Raw genomic sequence first — 17,650 nt, 5'->3', positions numbered from 1 at the left:
GAAAACCTCAGGGTGTGAGTGGCTCTCAGGGTTTTGTCGGCAAATACAGGCACATGTTTTCTAGAGAACTGGGGAGCCAGGAGACAGGCAAGGACAGAGGCACCCGGAGGAAAGAGGTGTCACTCTGACTGGCAGGCGCGTGGGTGACTCACCAAGTGCACCGGGAGGGCCCTGGACCAGGGCGCCAGGTAAGGTGATACCCCCCGGGGGGGGGGGGGCAGGGGTGGATGCGCACCTGAGTCTTTAGACATGAGCTGAGTCTGCCCCTGCTGTGCACCTGCAGGAGGCGGAGGAGGGGATTCAGTTCCTTTCAAGGCAGGGCCGGCAGTTTCCTTTCTGTCCGACAGCCTGACGGGGTGGAGGAGTCAGATCCCGGAGTCAGAGTTGATGCTGTTCCCCAGCCCCACGTCCTCCAGGCCTGTCCACCGCAGCCGCGGCCTTGGTGCAGCCCCGCCGCCAGGGTGAGTGGAGAGCAGACGTCGGGACACCTCTGTCCCTTTGCTCGTGCATTTCCATAAAGGCCCTAAAAACTGCTTTAACAAAAACTGATTTAAAATAATAATGACTATAAAGCATAGGTAGGTCAGAGTCACCTTTTATTTTTAAAATACATGTTCTAGGATTAACAGGTAAAATAAGCATTCATAGCATTAGAAAGTCTTAAAAACTATAATCTGTGCATCTCTGGCACTTAGTATATGATTATTTCCTTCTTCAAGACAAGAGTTTTCGTCTGACTTGCCAGGCAAAATCATAAGAATGATATATACATATATATGATCACATATACATATGATCAAGAGTTTTGCAAAAAAATAATAAAGGTCAGAAAAGCACAGAGCTCAGTGTCAGGAGGCCTAAGGCTGGGCCAAGTCCCATGGAGTCAGGGTCATCTGCTATCTAACTATCCACGACGGGTCCTTGGCGATGCTCTCATTGTCTGGTCCGAGCAGAGCCATGCCATGTGTGCTCCTCCCGGCGCCCAGGTACCTGCAGGTGGATGGGTGGGGGTCACCCAGGCAGCAGCAGGGGGCGCAGGGTCTGGGCACTAAACCACCTGGCCCCTACTCACCTGTTGCTCACGTCAACCAGATCTTCGTGGCTGACAGCGAAGAGCTGCTCGCGGTGCGCTTGCTTCGCCTCATCTGAGAGGCCATACAGGAAGCAGTCCAGGCCTGAGTGAGCACAAGCGATATGATGGAGGGGCATGTGGCCACCTTGGCCCTTTACAGCCTATTTCCACCAAAGGTCACACGGCTGCCCGTCACGCGCCCGCAGCACGCTCTCCTCCCGACTTGGCTGAGACGCACGGTCTCGTGGAGGCTGGGAGGGCGCGAGCCCGGGGAGCCGCGTGGGGTCCCGGCTGTTGACACCACGGCTCGAGGCACATTACCTACGCCAGATACCTTTGTCTGAAGGAGCCACCGGAGCGTCCACGGCGGCGAAGACAGAGAGCTTTGCCTCATTGATGTCCTGCTGCGTGAACCTCCCAGACTTGGCCCAGTCGACGGCCTTCAGGAAGGACTGCAGCGTCTCCGTGGAATGCGGGTCCCTGGAGACCCAAGGAGTCAGACTCACATGTTTGGCAGAAGTATAGGGGACACCCAGGCATGACTTCAGTTCTTCCATGCTTCGGGGTTGTTAATGCTGCTTTAACAGTCCAGACAGCCCAGCACTCTGGAAATTAACATGCGGCCACACAAGCCACCGACACTCTCCGTGCAGACCCCACCTGCCACCCGCACTTCGCCCCACTGTGACCCAGGACAGGAGAGCCGGGGGACCGGCCGGAAGGAACAGAAGACGCTCATAACATGCACCCAGACGGCGCAATGATCACCTCAGAGGCCAGTTTCCGGGGTCCTCCCCTGAACAGAAAGAGCTCCAAGGCCCCTCATTCTCACGTGCATGTCCTGAGGGCATCTTGTGGGAAACGCTTCATTTTTCATGTCCCTCAAGACCCGCAGCCCCCGCACGACCACATCAGTCCATGTCACGGGACATGAAGCAGTCGGGGCCAGAGAGAAACCCTCCATCTCGGACGTGCCAGGGAGGCAGCAGGGCCACAGAATAGAGACGTAAAAGGGCGGAACAGTCTGGGCCTGAAGACCTAGCCCAGCCCCGGAGAGCTTCCAGGTCATCTCCTTACACACCCTGGTTACCAAACCCCAGAGCTATTTTCTGTCCCCTCCCGCTGTCCCTAAGGCCTGCAGCCTAAACGACCTTGCTGGGTGGCGTTACACGCCGGCCCAGCGACGACAGGCGAAGCGCTTTTCTGAAGTTCACTCCGCGTGTGAGAACACTGGGGCCAGACGGCCCGACTCACCTGTACGAGTAGAGCGTGAAGATCCCGCCGTAGCTGAGTCTGGCGCCTCCACCATAAGCACCGCCTTTTTCTCGAATTTCCGTGTGCAAGAATTTAGCTGTCATCAAGCGTGCCAGGATCTTGAGACTGAAAAGATGAAAAAAAACCTGAGTTAAAAACAAGGCAGCTGGCAGGGCAGTACTAAATATATAACACACAGTAACCCAAGACAATGGCAAGTGTGTCTGAGAACAAAATTAGAACCAAGTAAAGTGATACATACATCATGACCCTTTTTAGATTTTAAAATAGAAGAAAAACGTGAGGAAGATGAACTTTCAGACGCTTGGGTGACGGGTGGGACAGGAACGTCCCTCCTGCTCGACCTGCCGCGGCACACGGAACGTTTAGCAGTGAGTGGTTTCCATGATGCAGGCGAACGTGTGGCCCATCACTTACTTAAACCCCTGCGTCAGCTGTGCACTCACGCGTGTACACACGAGGCGTCCCTCCCTCAGAAAACACTCCAACAGCATGAGCTTCTATCAGGGGTCCCACGTCCCCATGACTTCCATCGTGAGCAGTGACAGCTGCTGCCCCAGCACAGCCGAGGTGGTTCCGGAAGGACAGCAGCCAGGCCGACCCGACGGGGGCCTTGCCCACTCATGCCCCCCAGCCCCCCGACTGGTCTTTTCTACAACAGAGCAGTCGACGCAGGCAGAGGGGATGCGGGTGGAGGAGTGAACCCGAGGCTCCAGGAGAGGGTGGAGACCCCATGCAGATAGGCCCTGATCCCCAACAGGGATGGGGGGGTCCACCCTCCACGCATTTTTTCAGAAACTTATTTCTGTTACGTAAGGGAAATTATAAAATACAGAAGAATGGAAAAAACACCTATAATCCCAGCACCCAGGAGTAGGTACCTCTTGTTTTTGTTTCTGAACCTACATCTTTCTATTCAACTACATCTTTCTATTCAACATTGAAACACACGTTCCTACTCCTGATGGCCTGGCAGAGTGTCTGATTCCTGTAAACACGGAAACAAGCTGATGGAAAAGTGGAGCTGTGATGACACTTCCCACAGACACACTTTCCCGTGAGCCCGGCGGCAGCGCCGCGCTCCACACCTGCTCTGCACCCACCATTAAGCGTCCCGGCGGCACCCCACACCCTCGCACCTGGCGTGGGCCGGGGCCGCGTACGGGGCAGTCCGGATACACTCGGCTACGTAGTTGACCGGGAACGGGAGCTGGAAGTGCGTCTTCAGCGGGCAGGGCTTGAAGGTGGGGTCCTAGGGGCAGAGGCCGTCACCACGTGTGGCCCAGGGGCCAGCTGGGCAGGTGCCCCGAGTACCCAGCCCCCCCGCACTGCGACGCCCTAGGTGGCACCAGCCACATCCCCACGTGTAACAGCCAGGCACTGATGACCTCGTCCTGCACCACCTCACCTCACAGCTGAATGAGGTATCCTACCCCCAACCCAGACTCCCCTGGGACCATTTCATGCCACGCCATTCCCAGGGCAGTGTGTGTGATCTTGCTCGGTCACTCCCCAAGGACAAGCCAGGCCAGCCACCAGAGCTCAGGGGCAGCAGGGCGCACAGGAGGGGAGGTGACCCCTATGTGGCAGTGACGTTTAAACACAGGTGGACTGAACACAAGGCATCCACAGACAGCACCTAGCGGTCCTACCCGACACCGCCCAGCTGGTTACGGAAGGGCCCACGGATGCGCAGCGGGCAGGGCATTAAGCAGAAGGGACTCACCGTCACCAGCTTCCTCGTGAATGGGGAGTGCCTGCCAGGTCCCTTAGGTGCAGGTTTCTGAAAGTAAAGTTTCCCAGAGAAATGAGTAAATACCTAAGCTCACGTGGGCAGGTAAGGTACGTTCCAGGAAGTGCACAGAGCTCACGACAAGCGTCAGGGCACATCTGCTCAAGGCTTCAAGCTCTGAGGCTGCTGCATCCCCAGCCCAAGTGGTCCTCCAATCAAGAGACTTCACTGCAAGGCTCAAGTGGCTACAGGGGAGCACAGCATCGAAGGCCAGACTACAGGGTTTGGATTCACTGGGGTTCCTGGCCCCACGGGCAGGCGGGCGGGCAGGGGGCACAGCCTCACCTCCACCACGTGTGGGTGCGCAGGCTTCCGCTCCTTCTTACTCCGGCTGAGGGTCCTGAGGAAGTTGTCCACCGAATTCTCCACCTGAGACATTTGCTGGGGAGTAGCATTCACGGAACATCTGTTTAAAAAAGTCTATGTGCAGAAAACCATTACTATGAAAAATAAAAATGTTACATTTTGCATAATTAAAACAAAAATGAATCACATACAAAATAATGCTCAAAAACAAAAACCGAATAAAAGAGCAGCCAAACAAGGCAACACTACAGCCGTCTTCCTTCACCACATGTTTTCCAGGTACAAAAAAGCCTGTCCCTTATCTCAGTGTGTTACAGACAATAAGCAGCCAGCTCCGCTAAACTCTGTGCTCTCCTGAGGACAAGGAGGACGCAGAGACTAGATCTCCAACAGTGCCTTCAGGGCTGCAGTATCAGAGGACTGAAAACGTAATTACTGTCTGGAACAGAATGAACCGGTCATTAGGCAAAGAACTGCCACGCTCCCCAAAAACATTTCTCTGTGGCTCTTCTGAACTCAACAGAATCACAGACACCATCATACATACTGACAAATTGTATCCTTTCTGGTTTTGGCCATAAATACTAAGTCTATTTTCGTTGAAATAACAGGTACTATGACAACGTGTTCTAGGCTCTAGACCAACTGCTTTGCAAACATGCTCTCTTTCCTTGCCCTAAACCTGCAAAGGATTATTTCATGGAGGAAACAGAGAAGGTCCCCGTGGTTAAGTTCCCTGAGACTCCAGCCGTGAGTGCACGGGCAGCCCAGGAACTAACTGGGCACCAGCTCTGCTGGCCAGAGGCCCCAACCTCCTGCTGCCCAGATGGTCCGGGAGAGCCTGCTAGTGACTCCCAAGAACTGCTGGGCCAACGTCCTGGGGCGTGTTCCAGGGAGGGAGCTGCAAGCTCATCTAAGGCAGCGGCGCTGGTGGTGAGGCGGGTGCTGCCACCTCAACAGCTGTCGTCCCCTTTAAGTCTCGTTCGTGTCACAACCTGAGCTGAAGGCCGACCACGTGCAGAGGCTGGTGTTCACCCCAAACTGGTGCACAATTACTCTCACAAGAACCTCTGCGCTTTCACCGTGGCCTCGGGCAAGAGGACCTCGGCGGGGTCTCGCTGAGGCTCATTTACGGAACATCGGCTGTTGACTCGTGCAGCAGGGAGTCCACCTGTGGCTCCAGGTTAAAGCAGCCTGCCCTCCTCCCCACCTCCCAAGACACTTGTTCAAATTCTGTATAAAACAGCTCTTTCATGGTTAGAACATCTGGAGTCTAGAACGGTTCTGTAGTCTCCCAAGCGTTTTCTAAAAAGCATCTAAAACTACACGTGGTGACACAGGATGAGGATGGAGTCTCTGCTTAGAAACAAACTGCAACCCCACCTGAAGTTATCACAGTTCAAAAGATGCTTCCTGATGTGCGGGAGCTTCCTCAGGATGGGCTTGATGTCCGTCATCTCTGCGATTCTCTTCATGAGCCTCACCTAAGCCAGAGAACTGACAGGTAGAGATGGACGCGCCCTTGGCCTGGACCAGACTTCCCTGATACGGGGTCCCGCGGGGATACGGGGTGGGGCAGCGGCAGGGCCAGGTTCTGTGCTTGTGGGGGACGCGTACTTGCTCGGCTGGGGGGTGCGAGAGGGGCTGCAGGCTGGAAGGAGGAGAGTGAGCGAAAAAACTTTTTCCCCATGAAACTTGGCCAGTTTGAGTGAGACTTCCTGAGACACGAACAATCTATTACGAGCCCCGGAGACCCAGCCGCCCCTGAGCGCGTCACCTGGTCCATCCCCCCGAAGGTCTCCTGCAGGTCCCCCGCGGGTGCCAGCATCCTGCCTGCCCTGATGGACGCGTAGAGGTGGCCTGCGTCGGGGACCCCGTTGGACAGCTCCTGAGCTGTCATCTTCACCAGCACTCGGAAGTGCTCCTCGGCCTCAAAGCAGGGGCTGCAGAGAAAGAAAAGGTAGTAAATGAGACCCAGCCACGCCCCCTTCAACAGCAGGGAAATTTGCTAAGTGTAGGCTCTTAGATGATGTAAACCGCCCCTGGAGATGTCACGAGTCCATAGGAGTCACAGGGGGAAAGAAACCAACAACCAACAAAGGCATGCAGCTTCCGCTCTCAGGACCCGGCAGACTCGGGTCTCTGGCATGTCTGGGGATTTACGTCTTTGCAAATACTTACTTGTTAAAGATTTCACTCCACAGATGCATCATGTCTGGTAGGTTTCTATCAAGGCAGAAAGATGAAAAGAGCACACCCTAAATCATGACAGAAGAAAAAGAATAAGAACTTAATTATGATGTAATTTAAAAAAAAAAAGACGCAGGAGAAGCCAACCCTCACCACCCTGTGCTGAGGAAACGGCTACCTGCTCGTAAGTATCGAGGTGTGAGTCGTCAGGGAGCACGTGGGGGGTGGCAGCCAGGCCCCCCGTCTTCAGGTCCACCTGCTGGGCCAGCTCCCTGTAGTCGAGGGCACCGCAGCCCAGCCTGTGCAGGGAGAGCGTGGAGTCACCGGGGAGGGCCGGGTTCCCATGCAGCATGTCCCCCCAACCACCGCCTGCCAGCCCAGCAGCTGCTCCCGCCCCCACCCCCAAACTCTGCAGGCTGCAGCCGCTCTGGTCAGGTAGTCTTGGGGGTGAAATGTGAAGAACGAGCCTTAAGAAAAGAAAGTCACTTCGACTTCTTTTGTAAGAAACTTTCTAATCGCTGTTCCTAATATAAGAACTAATTCAAGCCGAGGCGATGACTGAGTTTTCCTGAATCCACGCCACCGTGGAAGGGCACGCGGTGGGAGCCATACTGATAAAAGGGCAGAGAACTCGGGAAAGGTTCACCTCCTCCGGGGGTGACCCCAGGCCTACACGTCATAGTTAAAGGCTTACATTTTCTGATGAAAATAATCATCTCTTCATAATCTTAAAAAGAACTCAGTTGTTGAGATATAGCTATATCTGTAATACCTTGTGCTCTACATTTATAAATATTTTAATGTACTGTATTTTAGTAAGAAAGTATGATTACCATAAGGAAAATTCTCAACAAATACACCATCCATCTTTCTGTAACACTACGGGATTTGAAAATTAAAATGACTCACTGAAAATTGATTACTGATACACTGAAACAACACACACAGAAAACATCCACTAATAAATATGAGATGACGTGCAGAGTTCTATAAATGCGTGTCTTCGCCCCAGAAGGAGCCCCTTACTTGGTGAGGACGTTGCAGAAGAGGGGCACATAGGGCCGGAGCTCCTCGGGCAGGGTGTTCAGACTCGAGAAGGCTCTGAAGTAGATCACGCCATTGGTGGGCTGCGTGCAGTACTGGACGGGTATGTCCCCAGCTGCAGGAGCAAAAGCACTTCTTTATAATTTTTACCAGTAAAGTTTTAACCATGTAACCATCATTTAGTATTTTTTAAATGCTAAAGCTTTTCAAGGATGATGGTTTACATTTTATATTAGCAAAAAAACACTATTCATTTGCCATAATTGAGACAAATTTCCCTCTTGGACTTTCATTACAACAAAAGCTGAAAGTCTTCAACGCTAAGTAATCCTTGCGCTTTGAACGTTCTTGGGGTTTTCTAAACACCCCACAGTCCAGCTGCAGTCCAGCCGCCCTCCCCGCCTGCACCCAGACCCTCCTGGGTATCGGCAGGGACTCTGGCAGGCCACTCCCACAACAGGTGACCTCACTTTCACCCACCCCAAACGCAACTCACCCCCTAACAAGTCCTGTCCCCAAACCCGAGGACCCTCATGACCCACAGCACACTGGAACCCACCACGCTCGACACCCCAGGCCTCTGTGGCCCCAGGTCCCTCACAACTGTGTGTTCTACTTTTTACATCCTGAGCGCAGTGCCCTGAACCAGCAGAGGAGCTAAGGCATCTACTGATGACAAATTACTTCACTGATTCCTTCCCTGAACACAATGAACTTCACTGATAAACCTAACCTGAGGGGGTTAAACGATCAGTGGCACATGAACCCCACTTCCCAGAAGCCTGGGCCGGAGAGGAGGCCTCATGTACATGCGCAAATGAATGCATCAGGTGTGGTAAACGGGACGGGCCCCGGGACGACGACAACAGGCATGTCACACAAGTCAAAGGGATGCTCGCGCACAGCCTGAATCCTAAACTAGATGCGGGAACCAGTGAAGGTGTAAGGCTGTTGTCAGACCTGCTCGGGAAGGAGCAGCAAAGTCACATCACAGCCATGTGGAGAAGCGTCAGCACCACAGGGCATGTCTGTGTCCAGCAGAAGCGAGTGATGCGCGCAGACGTGGGGGGATGCCAGGAAGGAGCGGCTGCCACCCCCTCCGTGCCCCACAATGCGACACCTAGTGCTGTGGGCCCCTGGACCCCGGCTGGGCTAAGGAGTGGGCGTGGGCAAGGGGCCCAGAGCATGCCTGTGCCCTTGAGAACTGCATGAACACACACACAGCGGAACCTGAGGCCTCCCCGCCCCCAGAGGCAGCTCGGCCCTGTCGGACCCACCCGGGGAAAAACACACGCAGGCCCTCGAGTCCACATCTGCCATCGCTGAGCTGGACTAGGAACGGGGCTTGAACGTCCTATGAAGACACCCACTGGTGACTCTCCCCCTGTGGACGCTGAGACGCAGCCTAAACCCCAGCCGGGGCACCAAGACCCCCCACTGACCTGCCAGAGCCACCTCCACCTCAGTGAACGGGATGCGGGGCTCGATGTCCGACACCTTCAACGCGGGCAGACACGACGCGTCCTGAGGTTGGCTTTGCTGCGCCTGTAATTCCAAACCTAAGAGGGGAATAAACATCCAGGATGATACTCAGAAGCTCTTACTCAGTTCAGCTATTTATTAACTTTCATTAAGACTCAGCCTCTCCCATGCCAAGTGTGGGGAGCCTGTCAGCACTGGGGTTCAGGTTTCCCAGGAAACCAGATTTAGAAGCATAATAACCAGCTCGGCAGGCAGCTCTCTTCCTAATTCTCATTCTCAGCAATTTAAGAGAACGATTTTGCTGGGGGAAGGGGGGAGCAGTTTGCTCAAGCAGTTTCCCCTCTGCCCCCAACCAAAATTTTCTACTAGAGACTGAACTAGTGGATTGAAACTTACTAACTTTTGTGCTTGTTTATTCTTATGTCATTTTCACAAACCTCAGCAATATGCTTCTGTAATTACATAAAGTTCACAATTACAAAAATGGGTAAAATACATTTTCTGGGCCTGATCAGAGGGTAGATGCCCCTTTTGTACAGACTGTGCAGCCCATGGGGAGGGGCCCCAGGCTGTAGCTGGGGGACGTCACGGGGTAAAGTCAGTGCTCCCGCTGTCACCTCACCCCCCACGCCTACCTCCCCGAGTCCCCAGCACTGGGTCCCCGGGCCCGCGGAGGGGTTTCGGCGCAGCTGCTCCCAGGCACCCACCTGTGCCCCGTGGAAGCCCGAGGACCTGGCTCCCCATGCTCTGAGGAACCCCCTGCACTTTCAAGGCCCCCCGACCTGGCCGTCTCCCCACAGTCAAGCAGAGCACCCCAACACCACCCCTCAGACGCCTCCTCATTCTCTGCATTTGGCCTCCTGTCCTTGTCCTGGAGAACACACCTACCGGCCCCAGCTCAGCTGCTCCCGTCTGGATGCTGCTCCTCTGGGGGGGGGGGAATGCATCAGGGCAGCAGAGGCTGCGAGCACTCTCCTCCACCAGACACAGGCTCCCAACGGTCCAGCCACGGCCCTTCACACGATACACACAGACCCCCAAACTGGAAGATTGTTTGATGTTTCCAATAAATTAATCTCCCGTTCCCACTTCTCATTGGTGTTCATCTCCAGATTGGACCCTGACTCACTGATTCTTTGCACTGAAGTCCACACTCAAGACTTACCATCCTAACAGTAAATGCTCTAGCACTGTGTCCTCCCTAAGGGACTGTGCAGTGATCTGGAAGACAGAAACACGCTCTTTAACCAGGCCCTGCATCCCTTCACACGTACCTCCACGGCCAGGCCAGACGCCTGACAACTCAGGGAACGCACGGTCTGTGCTGAGGCATGGAATTACCTTCTGTGCCACAAATGGCTCTAAGCACAGACAGAAGATGGGTGGGACCACATCAAACTAAAAAGCTTCTGACAGCAAAGGAATCTGTCAACATGAAAAGGCATGTACACAGCAGGAGGGAAAACTTGCAAATCAAATATCTGGTAAGGGGCTAATATCCAAAATATTTGATGAACTCAATAGCAAAATACAAACGATCCAATTAAAAAATGGGCTGAGGACCTAAATAGGCATTTCTCCAAAGAAGCACACAGATGGCCAACAGCTATAAGAAAAGGTACTCAACATCACTCTTCAGGGAAATGCAAATCAAAACACATGAGACATCACCTCACACCTGTCAGAAGAGCTATAATAAAAAAGACAAGAGATAACAAGTGTTGGTGAGGATGTGGAGAAAAGGGAACCATTGTGCACTGCTCGTGGGGATGTAAATTGGTACAGCCACTATGGAAAACAGTATGGCAGTTCCTCAAAATATTAAAACTAGAACTACCATATGACCCAGCACTCCTACTCCTGGTTATTTATCTGAAGAAAATAAAAACACTAATTTGAAAAGATATATGCACACCAATGTTCACAGCAGTACTATTTACAACAGCCAAGATATGGAAACAAACTAAATGTCCATTGACGGATGAATGGGTAAAAAAAGATGTGATACACACACACAGTGGAACACTACTCAGTCACAAAGGAGGAAATGCTGCAATTTGCAACAATGTGGATGAACCTTGAGAGTATTATGCTTAGTGAAATAAGTCAGATAGAGAAAAATAAATACCTATGAACTCACTTATAGGTGCAATCTACAAAATAAAAACACAAAAAAGCAAGCTCATATATACAGAGAACAGACTGGTGGTTGGGGGGGGGGGCGGGGAATGGATGAAGGGGTCAAAGCTACAAGTTTGCAGTTCTAAGTAAGCCCTGAGGGTGTAATGTACAGCACTGTTACTAAAGTCAGTAATACTGTATTGAGATTTGAAAACTGCTAAGATGATAAAATTTAAAAGTTCTCATCACAAGACAAAAAACTACATGTGGTGACAGATGTTAACTAGACTAATTGTGATGACCATCTCACAATATACAAATGCATCATATCAGTATGTCGTACATCTGAAACTAATACATTACGTCAGTTATTCCTCAATTAAAAAAAAAAGGAAGATGGAACTTGTCAATTGGCACTCACAAGGCAGAAGTTTATCATATTAATCACAATTAGCATGTTAAATTTATGGAAGACATTTGTAGCAACATGGATGGACTTCGAGATTATCATATTAAGTGAAGTCAGACAAAGAAAGACAAGTATCATGATATTACTTACATGTGCAATCTAAAGTATGATACAAATGAACTTATTTACAAAACAGACACACATAGAAAACAAACGTCTGATTACCAAAGGGAAAGGGAAGAGGGATAAATTAGGAGTTTGTGATTAGCATACACACTACTATATATAAAATAGATAAACAACAAGGTCCTACTGTATAGCACAGGGAACTATATTCAATATTTCACAATAGACTGGTTCAAGATGGCAGAGTACAAGGACATGCGCTTACTCCCTCTTGTGAGAGCACGGGAATCACAACTAACTGCTGAACAATCATCGACAGGGAGACACTGGAACTCAACAAAAAAGATACCCCACATCCAAAGACAAAGGAGAAGTCACAATGAAATGGTAGGAGGGGTGCAATCACAGTAAAATCAAATCCCATAACTGCTGGGTGGGTGACTCACAGACTGGAGAACACTTATACCACAGAAGTCCACCCACTGGAGTGAAGGTTCTGAGCCCCACGTCAGGCTTCCCAACCTGGGGGTCTGGCAACGGGAGGAGGAATTCCTAGACAATCAGACTTTGAAAGCTAGCAGGATTTGACTGCAGGACTTCGACAGGACTGGGAGAAACGAGACTCCACTCTTGGAGGGCACACACAAAGTAGTGTGTGCATCAGGACCCAGGGGAAGGAGCAGTGACCCTACAGGAGACTGAACCAGACCTACCTGCTAGTGTTGGAGGGTCTCCTGCAGAGGCGGGGGGTGGCTGTGTCTCACCATGGGGACAAGGACACTGGCAGCAGAATTTCTGGGAAGTACTCCTTGGCGTGAGCCCTCCCAGAGTCTGCCATTAGCCCCACCAAAGAGCCAGTAGGCTCCAGTGTTGGGTCAGGCTCCAGTGTTGGGTCGCCTCAGGCCAAACAACCAACAGGGAGGGAACCCAGTCCCACCCATCAGCAGACAAGCAGATTAAAGTTTTACAGAGCTGTGCACACCAGAGCAACAGCCAGCTGTACTCACCACCAGTCCCTCCCATCAGGAAACTTGCACAAGCCTCTAGATAGCCTCATCCACCAGAGGGCAGAAAGCAGAAGCAAGAAGAACTACAATCCTGCAGCCTGTGGAACAAAAACCACATCCACAGAAAGACAGACAAGATGAAAAGGTAGAGGACTTTGTACCAGATGAAGGAACAAGATAAAACCACAGAAAAACAACTAAATGAAGTGGAGATAGGCAACCTTCCAGAAAAAGAATTCAGAATAATGATAGTGAAGATGATCCAGGACCTCGGAAAAAGAATGGAGACAAAGATCGAGAAGATGCAAGAAATGTTTAAAAAACACCTAGAAGAATTAAAGATCAAACAGATGAACAATACAATAACTGAAATGAAAACTACACTAGAAGGAATCAATAGCAGAATAACTGAGGCAGAAGAACGGATAAGTGACCTGGAAGACAGAATAGTGGAATTCACTGCCGAGGAACAGAATAAAGAAAAAAGAATGAAAAGAAATAAAGACAGCCTAAGAGGCCTCTGGGACAACATTAAATGCAACAACATTTGCATTATAGGGGTCCCAGAAGGAGGAGAGAGAGAAAGGACATGAGAAAATATCTGAAGAGATTATAGTCGAAACTTCCCTAACACGGGAAAGGAAACGGCCACCCAAGTCCAGGAAGTGCGGAGAGTCCCAGGCAGGATAAACCCAAGGAGAAACACACCGAGACACGTAGTAATGAAATTGACAAAAATTAAAGACAAAGAAAAATTATTGAAACCAACAGGGAAAAACCGACAAATAACATATAAGGGAACTCCCATAAGGTTAACAGCTGATTTCTCAGCAGAAACTCTACAACCCAGAAGGGAGTGGCATGATATATTTAAAGTCATGAAAGGGAAGAACCTACAACCAAGGTTACTCTACCCGGCAAGGATCTCATTCAGATTCAATGGAGAAATCAAAAGCTACAGACAAGCAAAAGCTAAGAGAATTCAGCACCACCAAACCAGCTCTACAACAAATGCTAAAGGAACTTCTCTAAGTGGGAAACACAAGAGAAGAAAAGGATCTACAAAAACAAACCCAAAACAATTAAGAAAATGGTCATAGGAACATACATATCAATAATTACCTTAAAAGTGAATGGACTAAATGCTCCAAGCAAAAGACACAGGCTCGCTGAATGGATACAAAAACAAGACACATATATATGCTGTCTACAAGAGACCCACTTCAGACCCAGGGACACATAAAGACTGAAAGTGAGGGGATGGAAAAAGATATTCCATGCAAATGGAAATCAAAAGAAAGCTGGAGTAGCAATACTCATATCAGATAAAACAGACTTTGAAATAAAGAATATTACAAGAGACAAAGAAGGACTCTACATAATGATCAAGGGATCAATCCAAGAAGACATAATAATTAGAAATATGTATGCACCCAACATAGGAGGACCTCAACACATAAGGCAACTGCTAATTAAAAGAGGAAATCGACAGTAACACAATAATAGTGGGGGACTTTAACACCTCACTTACCCCAATGGACAGATCATCCAAACAGAAAATTAATAAGGAACATGAGCTTAAAATGACACAATAGACCAGATAGATTTAATTGATATTTATAGTACAGTCCATCCAACAGCAGATTACACTTTCTTCTCAAGTGCGCATGCAACATTCTCCAGGATAGATCACATCTTGGGTCACAAATCAAGCCTCAGTAAATTTAAGAAAATTGAAATCATATCAAGCATCTTTTCTGACCACAACGCTATGAGATTAGAAATCAATTTCAGGGAACAAAACCATAAAAAACACAAACACATGGAGGAGAAACAATATGTTACTAAATAACCAAGAGATCACTGAAGAAATCAAAGAGGAAACCAAAAAATGCCTAGAGAGAAATTACGATGAAAACACAATGATCCAAAACCTATGAGATGCAGCAAAAGCAGTTCTAAGAAGGAAGTTTATAGCAATACAAGCTTACCTCAAGAAACAAGAAAAATTTCAAAAACACCATCTAACGTTACACCTAAAGGAAACAGCAAAAACAATAGCAAAGATCAATAAAACTAAAAGCTGTTCTTTGAGAAGATAAACAAAATTGACAAACCATTAGCTAGACTCATCAAGAAAAAGAGGGAGAGGACTCAAATCAATAAAATTAGAAATGAAAAGGAGAAGTCACAACAGACACCGCAAAAATACAAAGCATCCTAAGAGACTACTACAAGCAACTCTATGCCAATAAAATGGACAGCCTAGAAGAAACAGACAAATTCTTAGAAAGGTATAACCTTCCAAGACTGAAGCAGGAAGAAAAAGAAAATATCAAAAGACCAATCACAAGTAATGAAATTGAAACTGTGATTAAAAATCTTCCAACAAACAGAAGTCCAGGACCAGATGCCTTCACAGGTGAATTCTACCAAACATTTAGAGAAGAGCTAACACCCATCCTTCTCAAACTCTTCCAAACTCATTCTATGAGGCCACCACCACCCTGATAGCAAAACCGGGCAAAGATACTACAAAAAAATAGAATTACAGACTAGTATCACTGATGAATATAGATGCAAAATTCCTCACAAAATACTAGGAAACAGAATCCAACAACACATTAAAAGGATCATACACCATGATCAAGTGGGATTTATCCCAGGGATGCAAGGATTCCTCAATACATGCAAATCAATCAATGTGATACACCATATTAACAAATTGAAGAATAAAAACCATATGATCATCTCAATAGATGCAGAAAAAGCTTCTGACAAAATTCAACACCCATTTATGATAAAAAACTCTCCAGAAAGTGGGCATAGAGGGAACCTACCTCAACATAATTAAGGCCATATGTGACAAACCTACAGCAAACATCATTCTCAATGGTGAAAACCTGAAAGCATCTCCTCTAAGATCAGGAACAAGACAAGGAAGGATGTCCACTCTCGCCACTATTATTCAACATAGTTTTGGAAGTCCTAGCCATGGCAGTCAGAGAAGAAAAAGAAATAAAAGGAATACAAATTAGAAAAGAAGTAAAACTGTCACTGTTTGTAGATGACATGATACTCTACATAGAGAATCCTAAAGATGCCACCAGAAAACTACTAGAGCTAATCAATGAATCTGGTAAAGTAGCAGGATACAAAATTAATGCACAGAAATCTCTTGCATTTGTATACACTAAAGATGAAAAATGGCAAAGAGAAATTAAGGAAACACTCCCATTTACCATTGCAACAAAAAGAATAAAATACCCAGGAATAAACCTACCTAGGGAGACAAAAGACCTGTATGCAGAAAACTGTAAGACACTGATGAAAGAAATTAAAAATGACACAAAACTTTAGTTTAGTGGAGGGATATACCATGGAGGGATGGAGGGATATACCATGTTCTTGGAATGGAAGAATCAATATTGTGAAAATGACTATACTACCCAAAGCAATCTACAGATTCAATGCAATCCCTATCAAACTACCAATGGCTTTTTTTTTTTTTTTTACAGAACTAGAATAAAAAATCTTAAAATTTGTACGGAGATACAAAAGACCGTGAATAGCCAAAGCAGTCTTGAGGGAAAAAAACGGAGCTGGAGGAATCAGACTCCCTGACTTCAGGCTATACTAAGAAGCTACAGTAATCAAGACAATATGGTACTGGCACAAAAACAGAAATACAGATCAATGAAACAGAATAGAAAGCCCAGAGGCAAACCCACGCACCTATGGTCAACTATTCTATGACAAAGGAGGCAAGGATATACAATGGAGAAAAGACAGTCTCTTCAATAAGTGGTGCTGGGAAAACTGGAGAGCTACATGTAAAAGAATGAAATTAGAACACTCTCTAACACCATACACAAAAATAAACTCAAAATGGATTAGAGACCTAAATGTAAGACTGGACACTTAAAACTCTTAGAGGAAAACATAGGAAGAACACTCTTTGACATAAATCACAGCAAGATATTTTTTGATCCACCTCCTAGAGTAAAGGAAATAAAAACAAAAAGAAAGGAGACCTAATGAAACTTAAAAGCTTTTGGAAAGCAAAGGAAACTGCAAACAAGATGAAAAGAAAACCCTCAGAATGGGAGAAAATATTTGCAAACAAATCAACGGACAAAGGATTAATCTCCAAAATATATAAATAGCTCATGCAACTCAATATTAAAGAAACAAACAACCCAATCCAAAAATGGGCAGAAGACCTACATAGACATTTCTCCAAAGAAGACATACAGATGGCCAAGAAGCACATGAAAAGCTGCTCAACATCACTAATTATTAGAGAAATGCAAATCAAAACTACAGTGACATTATCACCTCACACCAGTTAGAATGGGCATCATCAGAAAATCTACGAACAACAAATGCTGGAGAGGGTGTGGAGAAAAGCAAACCCTCTTGCACTGTTGGTGGAAATGTAAATTGATACAGCCACTAGGGAGAACAGTATGGAGGTTCCTTAAAAAACTAAAAATAGAATTACCATATGACCCAGCAATCCCACTACTAGGCATATACCTAGAGAAAACCATAATTCAAAAAGATACATGCACCCCAATGGTCATTGCAGCACTATTTACAATAGCCAGGTCAAGGAAGCAACCTAAATGCCCGTTGACAGACAAATGGATAAAGAAGATGTGGTGCACATATACAATGGAGTATTACTCAGCCATAAAAAGGAACGAAATCTGTAGAGACGTGGAGGGATCTAGAGACTGTCATACAGAGTGAAGTCAGTCAGAAAGAGAAAAACAAATATTGTATATTAACGCATATATGTGGAGCCTAGAAAAACGGTACAG

At 47.9% G+C, this 17,650-nt stretch overlaps 1 protein-coding gene across 4 annotated transcripts in view; it reads right to left on the bottom strand.

The window, feature by feature from the left end:
* Window positions 1–579: 579 nt before the first annotated feature.
* The window catches only part of PITRM1 (pitrilysin metallopeptidase 1), a 31,473-nt gene continuing 14,402 nt past the window's right edge, over window positions 580–17,650 (bottom strand). For 2 of the 4 annotated variants that reach the window (XM_027089346.1, XM_027089349.1), the window contains 13 exons: window positions 9,122–9,238; window positions 7,662–7,794; window positions 6,814–6,934; window positions 6,627–6,703; window positions 6,223–6,388; window positions 5,829–5,929; window positions 4,425–4,545; window positions 4,074–4,130; window positions 3,487–3,599; window positions 2,327–2,452; window positions 1,407–1,552; window positions 1,073–1,175; window positions 580–990 (listed from right to left, as the gene is read on the bottom strand). In XM_027089346.1, coding sequence (XP_026945147.1) covers window positions 897–990; window positions 1,073–1,175; window positions 1,407–1,552; window positions 2,327–2,452; window positions 3,487–3,599; window positions 4,074–4,130; window positions 4,425–4,545; window positions 5,829–5,929; window positions 6,223–6,388; window positions 6,627–6,703; window positions 6,814–6,934; window positions 7,662–7,794; window positions 9,122–9,238 — 1,475 coding nt within the window. In that variant the 3' untranslated portion in view covers window positions 580–896. Of the gene's footprint in view, window positions 991–1,072; window positions 1,176–1,406; window positions 1,553–2,326; window positions 2,453–3,450; window positions 3,600–4,073; window positions 4,131–4,424; window positions 4,546–5,828; window positions 5,930–6,222; window positions 6,389–6,626; window positions 6,704–6,813; window positions 6,935–7,661; window positions 7,795–9,121; window positions 9,239–17,650 lie in introns of those variants that run through there. The other 2 variants (XR_003429255.1, XM_027089347.1) reach the window with 2 other exon arrangements.

The sequence above is a fragment of the Aethalodelphis obliquidens genome, unplaced genomic scaffold (genome assembly GCF_003676395.1).
Source record: "Aethalodelphis obliquidens isolate GAN/ISIS:26980383/991018 unplaced genomic scaffold, ASM367639v1 scaffold65, whole genome shotgun sequence".
NCBI lineage: Eukaryota > Metazoa > Chordata > Mammalia > Artiodactyla > Delphinidae > Aethalodelphis > Aethalodelphis obliquidens.
This window is presented reverse-complemented; position numbering and strand designations above follow the sequence as displayed.